Source organism: Muntiacus reevesi, chromosome 3 (genome assembly GCF_963930625.1).
Source record: "Muntiacus reevesi chromosome 3, mMunRee1.1, whole genome shotgun sequence".
In the NCBI taxonomy this organism is placed as follows: domain Eukaryota; kingdom Metazoa; phylum Chordata; class Mammalia; order Artiodactyla; family Cervidae; genus Muntiacus; species Muntiacus reevesi.
In genome coordinates this window covers 5,077,693-5,098,071 of record NC_089251.1, presented here as the reverse complement: position 1 = coordinate 5,098,071, position 20,379 = coordinate 5,077,693, and the positions used below count along the sequence as shown (strand labels likewise).

At 49.6% G+C, this 20,379-nt stretch overlaps 1 protein-coding gene across 13 annotated transcripts in view; it reads left to right on the top strand.

Annotated features, from left to right (window-relative positions):
* PRRC2B (proline rich coiled-coil 2B) overlaps window positions 1-20,379 on the top strand; it is an 84,195-nt gene that overhangs the window by 31,400 nt on the left and 32,416 nt on the right. For 6 of the 13 annotated variants that reach the window (XM_065928216.1, XM_065928219.1, XM_065928217.1 and 3 more), the window contains 8 exons: window positions 1,676-1,748; window positions 5,715-5,858; window positions 7,727-7,968; window positions 8,426-8,547; window positions 8,961-9,103; window positions 12,786-12,876; window positions 15,188-15,380; window positions 19,441-19,759. In XM_065928216.1, the coding sequence (XP_065784288.1) occupies window positions 1,676-1,748; window positions 5,715-5,858; window positions 7,727-7,968; window positions 8,426-8,547; window positions 8,961-9,103; window positions 12,786-12,876; window positions 15,188-15,380; window positions 19,441-19,759 (1,327 nt within the window). Of the gene's footprint in view, window positions 1-1,675; window positions 1,749-5,714; window positions 5,859-7,726; window positions 7,969-8,425; window positions 8,548-8,960; window positions 9,104-12,785; window positions 12,877-15,187; window positions 15,381-19,440; window positions 19,760-20,379 lie in introns of those variants that run through there. The other 7 variants (XM_065928226.1, XM_065928224.1, XM_065928222.1 and 4 more) reach the window with 3 other exon arrangements.

The window sequence follows — 20,379 nt, the reverse complement described above, 5'->3', positions numbered from 1 at the left end:
GCTGGAAATCTGGACAGATACCTGGCACTCGCTGGGTCTCTTGAAAAGAACCACTCTGTGGGGAACGTTCATGGCTTTGCCAGAGGGACACCCTCCTCCAGCCAACACTGAACTGTGCTTTTAAATCAAAGGAGAAAAAGGAAAAAAAAATCCACATTCATGTGAGACTCCATGTTCACCAGCCTAAGTCCACTGGGCCCTGTTGAACAGTGGGTAGCGTGGAGTTCGTGTCTCTTTCCCAGATTTGAGACCGAGTGTGGTTAAGGGGCCTTGGTTGTTTCTGCAGCCCTGGTTCTATGTCAGAGCTGGCTCTGCGAGTCTGTTGGAGATGAGCTTACTGTGTCCCCACCGCGCAGGGCCTGGGCTTCCATGGAGAACGGGTGCTGTGGGACTGTCGGGGTCGGGCCAGGCCCTGTCCTGGAGCCAGCCCGCGGCCCCTCTGTCCGGTGCTTCCTGGCTTTCCTCTCCTGCAGAGATGGTGAGGGGAAGAGACCCCCAGTGTTTTTCTGACTTTGAAACCTCATCTCAGAGGCAGTTCGACTCTGGGCACGCGATTTGCTGCAGCGTTAGTAACCCTTCCTTGGCCGGCCCCATAGGCCTTCTCTTCCAGTTTGGTGCCCTTGGTGGGCGAGGGCCCGGGGCCCTGTGACTGCAGACCCCAAGGGGGCAGCTGTGGGATAGCGGTCACCCGGGGCCTCTGCCTCCTGGTCTGGAGGCCCACCCTCCTCCCCAGCTGTTCAGATCCCCCAGGGCCTGTGGGCATTCCAGGCCACTTGGGGAAAGTCTGTGGTAAATGGGTTGTTGGACCTGGTGAGCTCTGCCTTGGAGGCTGGAGAGACCGCCGTCTACCCTGAGCATGTGTGGAGGTAGCAGCAGGGGAGGACAGGAGGAGGGAATCATTTGATCTGGGATCCAGTCCAGTGGGTGATGAGACGTCACGCTGCATCAACTCGGTTTTGTGTATCTCTACCTTCAGTTGTTAAGGCATGTTGCTGGGAGAGGCAGCTGGCTCAGTGACTGGGGCTCTGATGGGGCTTTGGACCCTGGCAGGGTGGGAACAAGGCCTGGTCCTCCCTCCCTAGCTGGGTGTCTAACCCAGGTGACCCCGGTGTGCCTGGCACCTGGCCTGCATGTAGGGAGCTTTCAACAAAGGTGCACTGAGCCGGCGAGCCCAGATGCGGGGGCGCGGAAGGCTGGGCTTGGGGAATCGGGCCTTGGAGGATGACAGTAGCCGTGGGAAGTGGTGCCGGGCTGGCCAGCGACACAGCTCACTGTGTTGACACAGGCACGTCAGCTTACCCACGCGTGTGTTCTCTTAGCAGCGGCACAGTTTTTAAGGCACGCACTGGAGTTGGGGGTTGGTCTTGTCCCTGGAGCAACACACAGGAGCTCTGTGTGGGCACGTGTTCCGGGGTGCAGCTCCGGCTCTGCTCTGGGACCCTGGACTGGCTGCTTGTCCTCCGGCCTGCTCTGCATTTGTCATGTGGCCAGTGCTTCCTGAGCCCCGGCTGCTTCCTGAGTGGAAGGCTGTGTGGCAAGCACGTGTGCTTGGGTCTGCCCAGTTAGTGGTAGTGGGTGCAGTGATGTAGCCTCAGCGCACCTTGCTGTGATGTGGTCGGGGCGTGGACAGCAGCCCACTGGGCTGGCCCTGTTCTCATTCTCTTCCTTCTTTCAGAATACAAATTCAGCTCCAGGTGGACCAAAGTCATGGGCACAGCTGAATGGAAAGCCAGCAGGACACGAAGGTGGTAAGTGTGCGTGTGGTGTCGCACTGTGTCGTGGGAGGGACGAGTGCCTTTCCTGGACTGTCCCAGTTCAGTCCAGGCAGTCTTTAGCCTGAAGCTTTGTGGACTCTCCTCGCCAAGCGAGGTACTGCCTTTGTGTGGAGGCGCTGATTCTGCAGACCATGTCAACTCTCTGGTCTCACTGAACATTATCACTGAAGACAATCCCCCTGGTGTGCAAAGGAGACCCCAGTGCTGGCCCTGCACACCCAGGTTGGCTGAGCTAATGGAACAAGTCTTTGTTCAGCAAGCACCTGCCTCCTCCCTCATGGGGCGAGGTGTCGTGTGCGGGTGCGCTGGCTTGCGGCCTGGGTTTGTAAATCAGCAGGCCCGGGAGCTGAGCTGCTTGCTTTTGGACGGTGGCACCAGAGCCGGCAGAGGTTATGTGGGGTTTGTTGCCATGGTGTCCCTCCTGACACAGGGAGACACACTCAGATGACTGGCGGTTCAGCCCAGGGACAGTGGAGGGCACATGGGAGGAGGAAGTGTCTAGAGCCTTAGGTCAGTGCCGAGCGGCGTGCTGAGATGGCTCCAGGGCAGGCGGGAGTACAGTGGTTGTGTGGTGGTGCCGGGGAACCTGGCTCCCTTGGGTCTGTGGGCCCAGGGTCAGCAGGTGTTTTTGCAGGGAGCCAAGCATTTGGATTTCTCTCTGGACTCTCCTGGTTTTCTAGTGTTGGGGGCATGTTTCTAGCATGACGCGGAGACAGCGCCAGGCAGCGCCCCGAGCTGGAAAGAAGGGGACGGAGGTGTGAGCGGCTCGACCACAGCTGCCCTTTGCTCTGCGACCCGCACAGGCCAGCGTCGTTACCCTCAGCCCTGTCCTGGCGTTGCCGCTGTCTTCTGCGCATCCCTGCCAGCCAAGGCCTTGCCAGGCCTCACATGTCATGGTTGAGAGTAGATATCAGCTCCACACACCAAGTGCCCTGCACAGCTGGCTGCTCTGATGCGCTGAGCACCGGCCCTTCTGGGTCGGGCTGCCGTGCGGGTGAAGGCTCGCACTTTCCTCCGTCTCCAGTGGGGATGTCAGTCAGTGTGGCAGGGGACACGCAGCTCCAGCCGGGAGGGCGAGGTGGAGGGAGCCAGACAAGCAGAGAGGGGTGGGTGGGGGGAGTGACAGGGCCTTTCAGACCTAGACAAGGTCCTTCCAGAGGCTTTGTGGAGACCGTTCACTGGGCTGTTCACAGTGGGTCTTTGCTCTCTGTAGCCTCTTATTTCTGTGAGGTTGAAATATTCTTATGTAAATTCAGTATATTTGTTTTTAATTAACAGGAACGGTAGAGGTTATTTGAATTAAAGTTGGCACAGCTCTTATGGAGGGCAGCCTGGCACTGCCTATCAGTACCAGCCTGATACCCTCTGACCTGGCAGTTCCACTGTGGGGCAGTCACCCTGCAAGTGATACCTGTTACAGCTGAGTGACACAAGATGACTCACTGCTCCATTGTAATCGCAAAAGATTGGAAGCAGCCACTTGAAATGTCCATCAAATAATGGTACTTAAATGAAATGTTGTTTGACTAGAAGGAAAAAAATGCAGTTTTCTACTGATCTGGCAAGCTTTCCAAGACATAGTCTTAAGTGAAAAAAGTGTAGAACAGTGCAGAGTATTTTACCATTTGTGCAAAAAATCGGGACAAGAGAAAATATGTTTCTAGAAAATGTATGTGCATTAAAAAAAAAAAATCTCTGGAGGGAAACATAAGAGGAAGGAAGGGAGGGAACGAAACAGAAAAGTGCATATTTTGTAAGGACATTTGATGTAGGTCAGGGCTTCCCTGGTGGCTCAGACAGTAAAGAGTCTGTCTGGAAAGCTGGAGACCCCAGGTTCGATCCCTGGGTTGGGAAGATCCCCTGGAGAAGGAAATGGCTACTCACTCCAATATTCTTGCCTGGAAAATCCCATGGACAGAGGAGCCAGGTGGGCTGTAGTCCATGGGGTTGCAAAGTCCCAAACGACTGACCAACTAACACTTTCACTTTTCTTTGATGTGGATATATGGGGCACCTGGGTGGGAGGAGGGCTTCTGTTGATTCTTCTTTAAGGCTTTTTACCTTTGAACCTTTTGATTTATTTATGGAAATAAAACTTGGTTTAGAAAATAATTCTAAAACACAGTAAAATATCCTGTCAACATGCGGTAGCTTGTCTGGGAGGCGACAGAACCCAGTAGCCCAAGAGAAAAGAACAGACGTGTGCTGACTGTGACCCCTCCTGCGCGGGGGTTACAGCCTGTGAGGCTTCCAGAGCTGTGCACAGACATTTTCACGACTTTGGAACTGTTGAGGTTCTTACTGAGTTGACAGACTCTGCATGTGGAGGGTGGTCCCTGGCCTGTTTCAGCTGGACCAGGCCCAGGCCTGGCTGTGGTTCAGGCAGAGTCCGGAGGTGTGTGACCCGCAGGCTCTGCTGTCTGAACCACCAGCAGCTCCCTCTGGGGCCTTGCAAGAAACCTCCGATTGTGCTGCCTCTGTTCCTCCTGGCAGAGAACAGAGGGCAGGAGGGAATGTTGGGTGAGCGTTACAGGGCATCGAAACCTTAGGAATACAACTTTGCTGTGAATGTTTGAGTTCTTCACTTTGTCCTGTTTATCTGTGGAGGGTAAGTTTTATTCATGATTAGAATATCACCTTCATGATTATCAAGGCAGGAAAAAAGTATTAGGCTTTTGTTGTTTTTTTTGGTTATTACTTTAACTTCAAACTGTCTACCTTTTTTTGTGTGTGCGCCTACACGACATGTGAGATCATTCCTTGGCTAGGGATGGAACCTGTAGTCCCCTGCAGTGGGAGCTCGGAGTCTTAACCCCTGGACCACCAGGGAAGTCCGTCTATTCATACTTTTATTAAAGTATTGACTTTCATATTTCACTCCTGCCAGTGACCTTTTGATACAATGAGGCAACTGTGAGGGCAGTGGTGCTCCTTTGTGACACCTGGCGATTATCTCTCAAGTGAATCATTGGTTAGTAACGTGTCCGTTTACCCCCCCTAGTGGGTTCATTTAATCCCCCTGGACCTTTTTACTAAGGGGGTTGGTGAACGGATGGCCACCTTGAGCTTCTGCACTAACCCTGCTGCCTCTTTCTGACAAAGCCTGCTGTTGTCAGCAGGTCCTCTGATCAGTAAATACCTAGGGACAGACTTGGGTGTATTGCCTGGGAGTCAAGGTGAGTCACAGTTGGATATTTTACTTTGTGACGTTGCTGTTGCTAAGTTTGTGTGGTGCTGCACATGCGTTGTGTTCACTGAAGGGACCAGATCCCACTCCAAGCCCTAAAATGCATCACTTGTCAGTACCCGTTCATCGAGAGGTGATGGCAGGGTCCCAGCGCTCCTTGCTCTGAGTGATAGGAGCATGCTCAGGAAAGGCTGCTTCTCTGCAGGGGTTGATAGTGTTGGGGGCTGAGTGAGAGAACAAGGAAAGAAGTTGTTCCCGGGATTGTAAGGGTCAAAGTGTTTGGCCTTGTAGGGCTTGAGGAGCTTTGTAGGAAATGGTTTACTGGAGTGGACAGACAATCCAGGAGGCAGTGTGAGCTGTGAGGTGTTGGGGAGGGGCATTACCTCCACCCAAAAGCCACTGACCTCACTGACAGGTTTCCCCAAAGACCATGCTTACCTCCGCCCGCCCAGGACCACCACTGAAAGGACGGTACTGCCTTCCTCCAGGAGTGGGAAGGGAGGCTCAGACTGCAGTAGCTGCCGAACCCGACCCCTGCCGTCTGTGACCAGCTCTGGCAGGGGGCCTGCTGCGGTCTGTGGGCAGCCTCCCATCGTCACCCTCGGGAAACCCTGGTGCTACTCTGTGGGCACAGAAGGCCAGCCCAGACGGCACCGCGGGAAGCAGCGCCCTTCAGTGTGCTCCAAGGCTGACACAGAGAACCATGGACGCCAGTCTCGTCTGCCCCTGAGTCTTTCCGATTCTCTTGACAGGTTTAAGGGCCTCAAGCCGACTGTTATCCTTCTCTCCCGAGGAATTTCCGACGCTGAAAGCAGCTGGAGGGCAGGACAAGGCTGGCAAAGAAAAGGGCGTCTTAGATCTGTCGTATGGGCCAGGACCAAGCCTCCGCCCTCAGAGTAAGTGAGCTGTAGCCCCCGTCTGGAAACAGCAGAATTTCCCTTCAGCTTCTGCCCCTCTTAGACACAAGCCATCTTTCAAGCAGCCAGGCTCCCTGCTTGGAGAGCATGGCTGGCGATCTTGTACCTGGGTCCTTGTGTCTGTGGACTCACTCCCTGGGCTGGACTCGAGGTCGCGTCTCCCTTCCTGTTCTTTGGGTCAGTCCAGCCCTGTCCACCTTCCCAGCAGTCACCGGAGGCTGTGCTGTGCCTGGGTGGTCATGGCAGGGACAGCTGGACCAAGGACGAGTTAACTTGATTCCCAGTTCAAGAGCTTATTTTCTAAGCAGTGGTTTCCAGAGTCCTGTCAGAATCACTTGGGCGTTCGTTAAGTCTGATTTCCAGCCCTCTCCCACCCCCCAGCCGAATTAGAATCTGTTTTATAACATGTTTCCCTGGTTGAGTAGCCAGCCCAACACTCATCTCCATGGCCCCTCATCTGGGGTCTGGCCAAGGGGTAGGCAGGGTTGTGTAGCAATTCTTACTGGTAATATTTTTTTTCATCATGGCCTTGGGTGGTTAGAATTTAAGGTGTTGTTTGGAAATGGGATTTTCCATCAGTTCTAATCACGGATTCTGAAATAGACCTTGGGATGGGGAGTTGATCAGGTCTTGAAGTATGAGAGACTTTTTTATCTGCTTGTTTTGATTAATCCCCAAGGTATCCCAGAGTCAGAACGGATATCCTATAAATGAAATGATCACCGTGCAGCTCTTTAATAAAACATACTGTCTTCTCAGTGGTCTATGCTGGGTTATTTTGTTTATTCCAAATATATAATCAAATTCCTTAGGCCAGAAACATCAACTTTCTGGGATTAAGTAAGATGAACTGCTGTAGGACTGTAACAATTTAGAACTAGAAGAAGCTTCTGGAATCAGTTCTGTTGCCTTGTTTGAGAAGATGAAGAAGCAGATGACCTCGGGTGACCAGGGCTTGGCCAAGGTCATGTAAAAGGTGGCTGAAGAGTTGGGAGCAGTGTGACTTTGTGGCTTTGGTCCTGGGTTCCATTCTCTTAGGGGTCAAGTACTCAGGGACCTTTCATGTTTCAATTTCTCTAACTATAAGTTGAACGAACGAAAAGAGGAGTGTTTTTGGCTCATCTGATTCCTTGTTGGCCTGTAATCCCACCAGGCTTTGCCACGTTGAACAGGAGAAAGTGTCATCTTAAAACGATGGTCAGAAAGGATTGGCAGATTTCAGTCTGTGGCCTGCAGCAGGTCCCCCCAGGCCACTGTGGGAGCAGGTGGGATGAGGCCTGAGCAGGGGGGCCCAGACTCTTCCAGCCCCTACTTGAGGGGGCCAGTAGCTGTTTTCTACATCGCAGCTAGGGAGTCCCTGACTAGAGTTGGCACTGCTGAGCAGGGTTTGAACTTGGGTCAGGAACTCTCGTTCCAACATCAAGTCCAGTGCCAAGCCCGGTACCAGCCCTGATGGGACTGGGTTAGTGTTAGTGGAAACAGTGACCCAAGACTGCTCTTTCGGAGCCTTCTGGGTCTCTTTGGGGTGTTAGGTCTCAGGTTGTGCGGTCTCTTGAGTTGATGAAGGAAGACTTGTTTACACTTGCCTTGCCTCTGAGCAGACCATGTTTTGTGTTTCTCTGACAGTCAGACACCCTCAGCAATTTCATACTCATTGGCCGGATGCCCCCCACCTTCCCTGACAGACTTGACCAGTCAACTCAATTTTTCACTTTTGGGTGTTTTTTTTTTTTTTTTTTTTTTTAAATTTTTGGTGAGTGAGGGGGGTCCCTTGACCTTCAGAACCTCATAAATCCCTCCTCCCCCCTCCTCTTTCCTCTCCCCTTTTGCCCCCTTTCAATTTCCAGATGTGACAAGCTGGAGGGAGGGCGGTGGGCGAAACATAATTTCTGCCACGTCTCTGAGCGCCTCCCCAACTGAGCTGGGCAGCAGGAACTCGAGTGCGGGAGACGGAGCCCCCTCCTCGGCATGTACCAGCGATTCTAAGGACCCCTCTCTCCGCCCGGCTCAGCCTGTCCGAAAAGGGGCTTCACAGTTCTTGGGGAATGTATACCACCCACCTACATACCATGACATGCTTCCTGCTTTTGTAAGTCTTCAGAGTGTGCATTCTGTCCCCACATCGTCAGATTGTTCATGTCCGGCAGAACCAACTTCACGTGGTTGAATGTCCACTGTGGGTGTCCCCCCGCCATCCCACCCAGTCTCTTTGCCCTGGTACCTTACCTTGGAGGTTTCCATTACTTTTGCATTTTCACTCCCCCTTTTCAAATTTTAAGGGCCTCTGGCTTCTTCCCTGGTGATGTGGATGTTATCTTAACCTTGGTTCTTTTAGAAGAAGGAGAGGCAGGTATTCCCCAAGACACATGTCCCCAGATTTGTGTACTGATGGCAGGAAAAATGGGGGAGATGGTGATAGGATTAATTGGGAAAACCCAAGACTTTCCTATTTCTGTTTCCCATTTGCCAGAACAAATTCTAATGCCAGTGGAACTTAGACTCTGGGCCATTATTGGAAAACCCTATTCATTGATGTTATGTTTCAGATGTGTTCACCACAGTCATCAGAGAACCAGGGTACAGTGGAACGAGGATCTTTTCCCTTTCCTCAGCTCCGTCTTGAGCCCCGTGTCCCTTTTAGACAGTTCCAGACGAATGACCAAGACGGGTAAGGCCTTTGCCTTGTAGCCACATGTGTGGAAGTCACCCTGGTTGGCGATATTGGGACAGTGCAGTGGGTTTACATAGGAAAGTGCTTTGACTTCTGGAGACCTCAGAAGCTAGAAACCAGCCTGATAGCCCAGGATGAGAGGAGGGGTTGTGAGTTCAGGTTCTGGTAGCTGTTTATTGCTGTCACCATAGATTTAACACCGAGCATCTAAAACTGCAAAAAGAAGCAGAACTTCTCTTGAGGATGTATTTGTTGATTTTATGTTCTTTAAAAGGGAGGCGGATTATAATATCAAGGGCACGTGTGAACCTTTGCAGTGGGGGGACATAATTTTGGAGAAGTATTTGGGTTTGCTTCTATCTGTGTCCTTGACACCAGCTCAGCGTCTTTACCCTCCTCTCTGTCATCAGAAAAGAAAACAGACTGGGAGTGAGCCGCCCAACCCGTCCCCTGAGGCCACTGGTGGAGCGGGCGCCACGACCCACCATCGTCAACGCAGAAAACCTGAAGGGCCTCGACGACCTGGACACCGACGCCGATGATGGCTGGGCAGGTGGGTGGTGCACTTGCTGGTGGGCTCTCAGCTGACGGTTCAGCAGGCGGGGACCACACTCTTGCTTCTGCTTCTTGCCAAGGTTGGCAGTTCCTCTGACACAGAGTCTACAGGGACCCCTGGGGGCAGGGAGCAGCAGACAGCCTTGGGCCCTGAGAGATCCTTGCTGGTACCCTTGCCAGCAGTTGCTTCCTCACACAGCCACGTTGTCTTTGTCTTGGTCTTTTGTCTTACTCTTGGAGGGAGAAAGAATTTTTTTTTTAATTTTTTTTTTTAGAAAGAATTTTTGTAACGAAAGAGTTAATTAAACCAGGAGTGTGATGAGCCCCACATAGCGCCCTGTCACTGCATTTCATCAAGTTCCAACATTGTACATTATCATAATCACCCACACTCTCAATCTGATTATTTTCTTTTAAAATTCTTCTGGACGTTTGTTTCCAAGTAAAAGGCGCACATTTAGTTGTACGGGTTTGATAAACCCACGTGCTTGAGCAGCACAGCCACGTCAAGACACAGCACTCGCTCCGTTCCTCCCTAGCCAGTCTTCCTCCCGACTCTGCCCCAGGCCTCCCCCTTCTGGTGAATCCTAACTGCAGATGATGGAGTGGTGCAGCTTTCCTTCTGTAAGGTTTGCGAGATCCATCAGTGTTATTACATATGTCAGTGGTCGCTTTTAATTACTGAGGTATGTGTCATTGTATCAAATCCTGTAATTTGCCCGAAAGTGTATTATGGATGCCGTTCTCATTTCTCTTGAGTTCGTGTCCAGTAGTGGAGTCGTTGGTTAAAGGGGAGGGGTGTGATTAGGTTTGTCAGAAGCACCCAGGCCTCCGTGGTGGCTGGCTGGTGTGTACTCCAGCGGCAGTTCTGAGAATTTGGCTCTGCATCCTCACAGTGCTCTGATGTTAGTCTCTTTAATTTTAGCCATTCTGGTGGGTGTGTAGCGTTAGCTCATTGTGCTTTTAATTTGCATCTTGCTGATGAGTAATCATACACTTGTTTTCATGCCGATTTGGCTACTGGTATCTTTTTTGAGTGTTCATATACACATCCTTGGAGACTTAAAAGTTTTTTCCCACTGCCTGCCTGATCCATTTTCTTAGCACTGCATTTTGATGAGCAGAAGTTTTAAATTTTGATGAAGTTTAACTTATAGATTTGTGTTTTTTATGGTTTTTACTATTGTGTCTTTTATAAAAATCTTTGTCCCTCCTGGTGGCAAAGATACTCCCTTATGTTTTATAATTTTAAGACTGATTTTTAGATGTGTGGTCCATGTATTAAATTGTATATGGTGTGAGATGGGAGTCGGGGTTCATTTTAATCTAACCCTAACCCTAACCCTAACCCTAACCCAACAAGATACCCAGTTGTTCTGACCATTTGTGACAAGACTTCTCTTTGCCTGTGTCATTGCTTTGACACCTTTGCCAACAATTGATTGATCACCTAAATTTGGGTCTATTTCTGGACCCTTTTGTTCTATTTATTCATCCTTATGCCAGTACCACACTGTACCTTTGTAGTAAGTTAGTGTAAGTTTCCCAGCTTTGTTCATTTTTAAGATTATTTTACTCTTCTAAGTCCATTTTCATATAAATTTAGAATCTTTTTTTTTTAAATGATGTATGTAAGATTTGTAATGGTATAGATATCACTCTTTTTCATCCCTGATAATTAGGTAATTTGTATTTTTTTCTCTTGTTTACTTCTGCCAAGGGCTCATTAGTTTTACTCATCTTTACAAAGAACTTTTGGCTTTAATTTTCTCCGTTGTTTGATTGTTTTCTAGTTCAATGATCATTTTAATTGGAACTTTGTAGATTTCTCATTTAATTCCATTGTAGTCACAAGGGCATGTTCTGTGTGACTTCTTTTCTTTCCAGTTTATTAAGACTGGTTTTATCACCAGGATATGTGGTCTGTTTTGGTGAATAGTCTAAATGCATTTGAAAAGACTGTATTCTATAGTTGGATGTCACATTCTGTATGTATCAGTTTAGTCAAGGTGGGTGGTAGTGTCATTCAGGTCTTATGTACTAACATTTTTGTCTAGTTGTATCAGTTACTGAAAGTAAGGTATTAGACTCTACTACAATTGCAGATTTATCTGTTTCTCCCTTTAATTCTGTCAGTGTTTGCTTCATTTATTTTGAAGCTGTTTTTTAATTTTTTAATTTTTTTATGACTGATGTGCTGACCATTTATATTGTTCTCACATACTCTTCATCTCTCCTAACATGTCTTGTCTTGGAGTCTGTTTCGCCCTGTGTCAGGTCATTGTTCAGACAGTGTTTATTGTTGTTGTGCTGTGTTTTTGCATCCACACCCTTCAGCCCATTTGTATCTGTATGCCCTGCGAGGCTCTGGGAGATAGCGTGTGATCACACTTGCTTTGTTGTCAGATCTAACTCTAACTGGATTGGGCTTTTAGTCACATCCCTTTTTTCAGTGATATAATTCATGTGACAGATTTTCATATTATATAAAATTTGTCCCCTTAAAGTCTACCATTCAGAGACGATTAGTATATTAACAGGTCATTCCCACTGTTGAATTCCAGAACATTTCCATCACCCACAGACGAAGCCCCGTACCCATGAGCACTCACTCCCAGTGACCCCTCCCTCCACACACAACCTCTGGCAAGCACATCTACTTTCTGTGTCTGTGGATTTGCGTGTTTTGGACATTTTGTACAAATGGAGTAGCACAGTAGGATATGAGGCCTTTCACACCTGGCTCTGTCACTCAGCATGATGTCTTCAGGGATCATCATGTTGTAGCTTGTGTGTGAACTCTTTTTTTTTTTTTTATGGCTAAATCCTGTTCCATTGTGTAGATCTACCACATTTTGTGTACTCACTCATCAGTTGACGGACACTTTCTGCCACCTGAGCCACTTGGGTTTGGGAGGGCCCTGGGGCAAAGCAGCCACTCACAGATCTCACTGCTCAGGAGAGTGTGTTGGCGGGGAGGCCTCCTGGCTGGTGTCTGCCTGCTTCTGCTCACTCCTCACCTTCTAACATACTTGCAGAAAACTTGGTCTGCACAGATTTAAGGACTGTTCTCTTAACAGAGTTAATCTAACCAGAGAGGCTACTGTGCTGTGACCAAAGCCAGTACTGTCTTTCACTTGTATTTTTGTTGTTGTTTGTTTATTTATTTTTTAATTGAAGGATAATTGCTTTACAGAATTTTGTTGTTTTCTGTCAATCCTCAACTTGAGTCAGCCATAGGTACACATACATCCCCTCCCTTCTGAACCTCCCTCATCTCCCTCCCATCCCACCCCTCTGGGTTGATAAAGAGCCCCTGTTTGAGTTTCCTGAGCCAGACAGCAGATTCCTGTTGGCTGTCTGTTTTACGTATGGTCACTTGTATTTGCTTTAATGTGATTTTTGTTTACTTGTTTGGCTGCACCATGTGTTACTTGTGGGACCCAGAGCCCTGCGCAGGGGTCAGGCCCGGGCCCTGCCCTGGGGGTGTGGAGTCTTAGTCCTGTCCTCCACTTCTCTCTGCAGTGTGTGTTCTGGGGTGGCAGCCGGGGGTGCCCCTTAGCCAGGTGGGCTGGCGCCCTTCCTGCCTGGAGGCAGCCCTCCCCCTATCCCAGCGGTGCTCTTACCACTGCTGGGATGTGCATCTTGTCTCCTTCTCGCTGGCCCTCCTCCTGTTGCAGGCCTCCATGAAGAAGTGGACTACTCCGAGAAGCTGAAGTTCAGTGATGATGAGGAGGAGGAGGAAGTGGTGAAGGACGGCAGGCCAAAGTGGTAAGGGCCTCATCCCTGCTCAAGCACTGCTCCCGGCGTGGGGGTTGGTGAGGGGGGGCATATGACATTTAATGGATATAGGTGCACTGGTGTTCTCCGTGAGCTGTGCGTGTCCTGGTCACCCCGGCGCCCTCACGTGGGCAGATACTGTTACCATTTTGCAGATGGAAGGACAGCTGTTTGGGGGCGGGGAGCCAGGGTGGGCACCAGGCATGGCTGGCTGAGTCCTAGCCATTTAGCCATCGTGCCCGCATTTGCCCAAGTGTGTCTTGTAGACTGATTGTTCTGCAGATTGCTTTGAGAGTGGCTCCCCTAAAGGTTTCTTTGGCCAAGCAGATTTGGGAAACTGCCTGGGTTCAACTCTACTCCAAGGGTGCCCAGAGCCTAGGGTGTGCGTGCCATAGCCTGCTGGGAATCTGGGAGTTGGGGGAGGAGCCGAAAGCAGGGTATGCCATGTTGCCTAAGCATATTTGACCATTTGAATCTTTTCTCTCTCTTTTTTGGGATCATTTCGTTGGACTGATTCTTGCTCCCAACACCATTTGGAAAATACTTAAATTGTAGTCTAGCTGGTCTAGCTTTCAGCAGAATACCAGCAGCACTGGCTTGTGCTTTTAAAATAGTATCTGTGGTCTCTTTAATCCGCTTGCCCACCCCACCACCACCCCAGTATTGGCAAATATGGATGCTTCTCTTTGTATGGAATTGCCTGTTTCCTTTGTATATGTATCTGTTAGACTTACTGTGCTTTCTGTGAAAATGTGATTACTGTTTTATATTGCTTAGATAGTAGTGCTTTGGTATTTTTTTTCCCTTTGTCTGTTTTACTGTCAATAATTGAATGTTTATTTAGTTGGGTCTGCGAGTCTTGTGTCATCTTCGGCTTCACAGCTCCTCTTCTGCAGGGAGCTGGTAAGGATCTTCTGTCACTCTTTCTCAGCTGGCACACAGACAGTTAGCTAATTGCGGCTTCTGTAATTTATTTTAATGCTGCTTAATTTCAACCGAAGCTTTGGATGCCCTTGGGAAATAAATATCTATGGGTCAGTTTTTGGAACTAAGCTCAGAAGGAGATGTGATCCAGAATTTAAATCAGTGGAAACGTGAAGCTTTGCAGATTCATTGGAGGAACTCTGTTCCTCTCTCTGAGTTGATGTGACTTGACTGTCCATCTAAAAGAACTAAACTCTGGCTGTAGCGACCAGGGACACACCACATTGAGTCCCCAATCTGGCCACCAGTCAGCGTTCTCTGAGCTGGCTGCACGCCCCCACCCATGATGGGCTCCTGAGACCTCCCTGGCTCCATTCCTTTCTGTTCACTGTCTCTGGGGCCACTGGGACCTGCATCCTTTCCTTCATGCACCATCCAGAAGCTGGCTAGCTGGTCCCTCCTTCCCTGTCATCCTCGCCCTGTGGTCTAGTGATCGTCTTTGATAGACTCGGGTCTTTCCTGGCAGATCGGGAAACTTTTGTGGGCACCACGCCTCCTGGCTTGCTGTCAGGAGGCACTGGCAGTCATTGCCCTGTCTCTTGTCTCCTGACCCTCCTGACCTGCCTCATCTCCCTCCACCTCCAGAGCGTTTGTGCGTGTGTGTGTGCACGAGCATGTGTGGGCTTTCTCTGTACTCCCGCTGGGCTTTTGGGCACCACTTCTGCAATAGAAGAGGTGCGCGTAGATGGGCACGTGTTTTGTCACAGAGCCTCTGTTTGCACTGCAGCGTGTAAGGGTGAGCACTACTCAGCAAGCCTTCCTGTAGCCTCTGCTGGGCGTCTGTCTTCTCCTCCTCCATCCAGTGTGTGCGTTGCTCCTCTTGCTCTTTCTAATGCATCACTCAGCGAGCCCTCTTCTGCTGTTGTGAGCAGCATTTGTTCATTCCTGGGATGGGGCTTTGGCATAGACAGAAGGGCCTGCGGTGGGAGTCCTGGGTTCAACTCTATCAGCTCTTTCTTGTGAGCCGCTCCCCCACCTCCCAGAGGCTCAGTGACCAGCTCTTTAAAATGGAGGACGTAGAGGCATTTTTGACGGACGAAGTAGAGGCATTTTTGTTTGTTTTTTTTTGCAGTAGATGAAGTAATGGGTGTGAAGCATCCTGCCTGGAGCTGTGTGTTTAGGGCTGACTTGGTAAATTGGGTGCTGGTGTAGGTGCTCTGGGCGTGTTCTCTCACCCATCAAGGGAGTGCACGGTGGGTCTTTTATGAAGGAAATCGGTTTGTAGAAGCTAACTTTAGAATTCCTAATGGTCTGACCTAGAAGATGAGACCGTGTCTGGAGCGACCAGGAAAACCAACTCTTGCACGGTTTGTCCTAGGAACAGTTGGGACCCCAGGAGGCAGCGGCAGTTGTCCTTGAGCTCTGCAGACAGTGCTGATGCCAAGCGCACCCAAGAGGAAGGAAAAGACTGGAGTGAAACAGGAGGCGTGACCCGTGTCGTCCGGAAGGCGCCGGAACCTCAGCCGCCTTCCAGGAAGCCGCACAGCTGGGCGTCGGGCCCTGATTACCAGGTACCGTGGGCGCTGGGGGAGGGCTGCTGTGCCCGCCTGGCGGGGCGACATGCCTGTGCATGAGTGCACACGAGCCCTTTCCAGGTTCAGTTGACCAGAGATCCAAGGCAGAGACTCCAGCAGGTCACCTGAAAGGCTGTTCTGTGCATTTACAGTGAACAGGAAGGGATGAAGCCAGGGAGGTTTCAGGAGCCCATCGTGGGTGGGGGTGTGCAGGAGGAGTCTCAGCCAGCTCAGAGAATGCTGAGTGGTGGCCAGCTTGGGGACTCAATGTGGTGTGTCCCTGGTCACTACAGCCAGAGTCTAACTCTTTCAGATGGACATTCAGTTAGGTTTCACTGAGTTCAGTGGTCTGGTTGGTTTTCTGAAAAAGTCTAAGCGGACATTTCTCTCTCTCTTTTTCTAAGTTATTTTAAATTGGAGGATATTTGCTTTACAGTATTGTCTTGGTTTCTGCCCTACATTAACACGAATCAGCCATAGGTATACATGTGTCTCCTCCCTCTTGAACCTCCCTCCCTTTTTGTTTGTTTTTGACTACACTGTGCAGCATGTGAGATCTAGTTCCCTGCCGAGAGACTGAACTTGAGCCCCCTGCATTGGAAACGCAGAGTCTTAACAGTTGGACCTCCAGGGAAGTCCCTCTTTTTATTTTTTTTACAGTTGAAAATTCTTTTTTTTTTTTTTAAAAAAAATTCTTCTTTAAGGATTTTGAGAACAGTCACAACTTACGGAAAAGTTGGTGTAATGCAAAGAATATTTTTTCCTGAGCCATTTGAAGAGTAAGTTGCTAGTCTCATCAGGCTCTGTCACCACAGAACGCTTCTTAGGTAAGCACAGTCAAATCCAGGAAGCTTGCATTGACATACCACTGCCTCCTCGTCTGCAGACCCCGTCCCACTGCCCCCACTGTCCAGTTGATGGTCTTGATGCACAGGGATCTGGGTCAAGGTCAGGCATCCTTCAGTGTGAAGCAGACCCTCAGCCTTTGCTCAACTTTCCTGAGGTTGACGGTCTGGAAGATCAGAAGCAACTGCTTTGTACAGTGTACCGTTCGTCTGGAGCTTCCTCATGGTGGGGTTCAAGGCTTCCCTTTTTTGGCTAGAGTCTCTCAGAGCTGGCACTGCCTCTTCTCATGGCTCCCTCCTGGGTGACCCTGATCCCTCTCTGCCCGCTGTGACAGGCTTACTTTAATCTCAGGATTGAGGTGCTGGCTACTGGGTTTTATAACATTGAGCTTTCACATATGCTGCAGATTTGTAATTGATAGCAGTTTTGTGGCTAGTTACTTTAAGACTATGAATATCCTGTTTATCATCAAATTTTTAATTAACTCATATTGTTTCTTTGGATGTTCCGGTTGTCTTTGGTTTGGGAGCTTCAGACTGGCAGCCGTGTGCTTTTCACTGTCTCCATTCTTTTTTTTTTGAGGGATTCCTTGCTTTCTGGTAGAACAAGCTTTTCTTGTTCTGCTCATTTTGTCCTTACCTGGCCTTGGCCCTGGAGTCAGCCTTTAATGACACTTCGAAATCAGTACATGGGCACCAGGAGTGCCGCTACTTCTGGCCTTTTCCATGGATAGTTGGGGAATGTGTGTGTGTGAGACACACGTGTGTGAGAGACAGACACACACAGACGCACACACACAGAGTTAGGGAATGTGTGCGTGTGAGAGAGAGACAGACACACAGACACACACACACTTCATTCTGGCTGTTTCCTGTTGTCTCCCTAGTCTCCCTGTTTCTACCCTCACCCTCTCCCTTGCACAGGTGCCCTCTTCAGCTCCTCAGATGTCAGCCCCCCCTCTCCCAGAGACCCTGAATTGCCCTGCTGAGCCCTCTCTTCTAGAAGTTCCTTCCTCCCCCCACTTGATTGGACTGCACCTTCCTCATCAGCCACACCTCCATGAGGACACCCTGCTTACCTGCCTGGGCTCTGACCACCTGCCCTGAGCTGCCTGACCCCCCGGCACCAGGTGCAGGCCTGCTTCTGCCACACCGCCTGACTTTGGGATGGAACTGAGCAGGGAGGGCAGAGCTGTGGAGGGGAAGGCATTAATTTAAATAAACTTGGCAGACTTGCTATTTTCAGTGCACTTTGCTATTTAAAGGACTCCTGTTCCACACCTTCCTCTAAAGTGAAAATACCCTTTATCTTGAGTTTTTTGTGCTGAGCACATACCATATCTTGCTAGGCATTGTGCTCGGTACAGGGGACACAAGAATGAAAATACAGCTCTTATAAATTATCTTGCGATTAACCCAGATTTCATTCCTATATTGGGGTTGCTCAGTATTCAAAAGAAGTTTTTTTTATTTTGATCTGCTCATAACAACGCTGAATTATCTTGAGTGTTTTTATTATTATCTAGAGTCAGCAAAGATAAAACCTTATCATTTCATGAATCCAAATTTCTGAAAAGATTGTCACAGCTTAAATGTTTTGCAGAATATTTAGTTTATAAAATGATAGCTCACTTCGGGCAGTTTTGAAAGGCACGTCTGTAGTTTTCATGATATGCACATACCCTTTGATTCTGGTATTTCATTTCTGGGAAATTGCGAAGGGAATAATCAGGGGTGTGCCTTAGGGATCATCCAGGTGTCCTGAGCATCAGGGGCCAGACGTGTCCTAGTGGAGACTCGAGGTGAGACAGTACACGGCTGTTGTGGTGCCTGGACAGACGGCAGTGGTCGGGGCAAAGTAAAAGGAGAGTGCACCCTTGGCCCCAGTTATATTTTGTAAAAAGTACCTTTGTGCTTCCAAACTAGACATTTATAATCTTGTAGTAATTGTCTCTGGATTATAAGAAGTTAGTTTTTAGGAGAAAAATCATTCTCTACTGTCACTGCTATTTACTGCATTTATGAAGGTGTAATTTACATAAAGGGCTTCCCTGGCTTCTCAGTGGTAAAGAACCTGCCTGCCAGTGCAGGAGACATGGGTTCGATTCCTGGGTCAGGACTGTTCTGTGGAGAAGGAAATGGCAGCTCATGCCAGTATTTTTGTTTGGGAAGTCCTGTGGACAGAGGAGTCTGGCGGGCTACAGTCCATGAAGTCATGAGGAGTCAGACACAACTGAGCGACTAAGCTTTATTCTAAACCTGAGGCAGCCTTTTTCTTGAACCTTATAGTCCATGAGGTTGCAGAAGAGTCATACAAGACTTAGCAACTGAACAGTAACAATTAAAATACAAGAAAAGACACAATAGATCTTGGTTTTATATGTCTGATGACTTTTCAGCAGTTACATTCATCTGTGTAACTATCCCTCAAAACAAGAAGTTGTCTGTTTTTCTGCCAGTTGTATGTCCTTAGACTTCCAGTGGCTGGGGTCCAGGGACCCAGCCTATCCTTTGTACTGCTGCATATTCTGCCTGCAGTTTCTTTTCCTGAAAATCAGTGAGAAATATTCCCAGAATTGAGAGGTTTTCACACTGCATCGCTGGCACCCTGGTGGTTGTCTAGTAACTTAACAATCAACTTGAGACTTAAAAGTAGATAAAATACCTTAAAGAGATGCTCTTAGAGATGCTGTTTTGTTTTTACATTTAATCAGTTTGAAACCTCACTGTGAGTGTGAGTTCTGGTGTCTTGGGGCTCTTTGTGTCAAGAGGTTCATCTGCTGTTGTGGGAGGAGCAGTAGGGCAGTTCTGTGGCTGAGAAGTGATGAGCATGAGGTTTTCTGCTCCTGTTCTTTAGCTGTGGACACCCTGACCTTGCGTGCCCAGAGATGGCTGCAGGAGCGCCCATTCTCTTAAATGTTTCCTGCATTTCAGTCATGGTGCTAAGAGGTTTGCAAACAATTCCGTGCACCTTTACAACATGGAGGGCTTCCTTGTTTATCAACAGTTTCCAAAAGAGAAATTAGGGTTTAGACTGTTGGTGCTTGCCCAGCCCTCTTTCCAAATACAGTGTAGGGCAGAGCAGGATTGAAGCCCAGGTCCTCTTGCCAAAGGCCTCTTGAAGGTACCCAAGGGTCTTGAGAAGGGAGCCGACCCCTTCCAGGGGTTGGCCTGTCTCTGAGTTGTGACATCCTCTGACCGTCTTCTCTCAGCAGAAGTCCTCAATGGGCACCGTATTTCGGCAGCAGTCTGCCGAGGACAAAGAGGACAAGCCCCCCCCGCGGCAGAAGTTCGTCCAGTCGGAGATGTCCGAGGCTGTGGAGCGAGCCCGGAAGCGCCGGGAGGAAGAGGAGCGCCGGGCGCGTGAGGAGAGGCTGGCAGCCTGTGCCGCCAAACTCAAGCAGCTTGACCAGAAGTGCAAGCAGGCTCAGCGTGCGAATGAGGCCCAGAAGCAGGCAGAGAAGGAAGCTCCCCGCTCTCCGGGGGCTGAGAAGGTGGCTCCCCAGGAGAACGGCCCTGCCGTCCACAAAGGTGAGCAGTGAACCTGGCCCCTGACTTGGAAACAAGGGCTGTGTCACTGGGCATCTCCCTGGCTGCTTAGCACGAACTGTGGCCAATAGGTGGACACACAGGGATCCCAGTTGTTAAGAGTTCAGGCCTGGATCAGGGACTTGGGTTCACATCCTGTTTTCACCACTGAAGCCAGCTGGCCATGTGCCTCCCCTCTGACACCTCTCCTCTGACTCCCCACTTTCCTCGCCCGTGAAGTGGGTTGGAGAGCATTTGTACCCACCTCCGCCCCCTGGGCTCAGGGTCCTGGGAGATGATGTCATGAAGCACGCGGCACATTTCTAGGTGCAGAAGCACCCGCCTTCTCATGGTGTCATCACTGTCGTCGTTATCACTGCTGCTCAGCAGTGGGGATGTGGGTGCCGGAGGACCTCCGTAGGAGCACAGCGCTCTCTGTGACACTGAAGGAAGCCTGCCCACTTCTTAGAATACATTTTCCCTGAGATTAATTCTAAAAGGACTGGGTCACATGGCTGCAGCAGAGACACCGAGCAGTGTTCAGTGGTGGAGGGTATCTCTTGCTCTAGTTTTTAATAATATGGTCAGAAGGGTCCATCTGGTCAAGGCTATGGTTTTTCCCG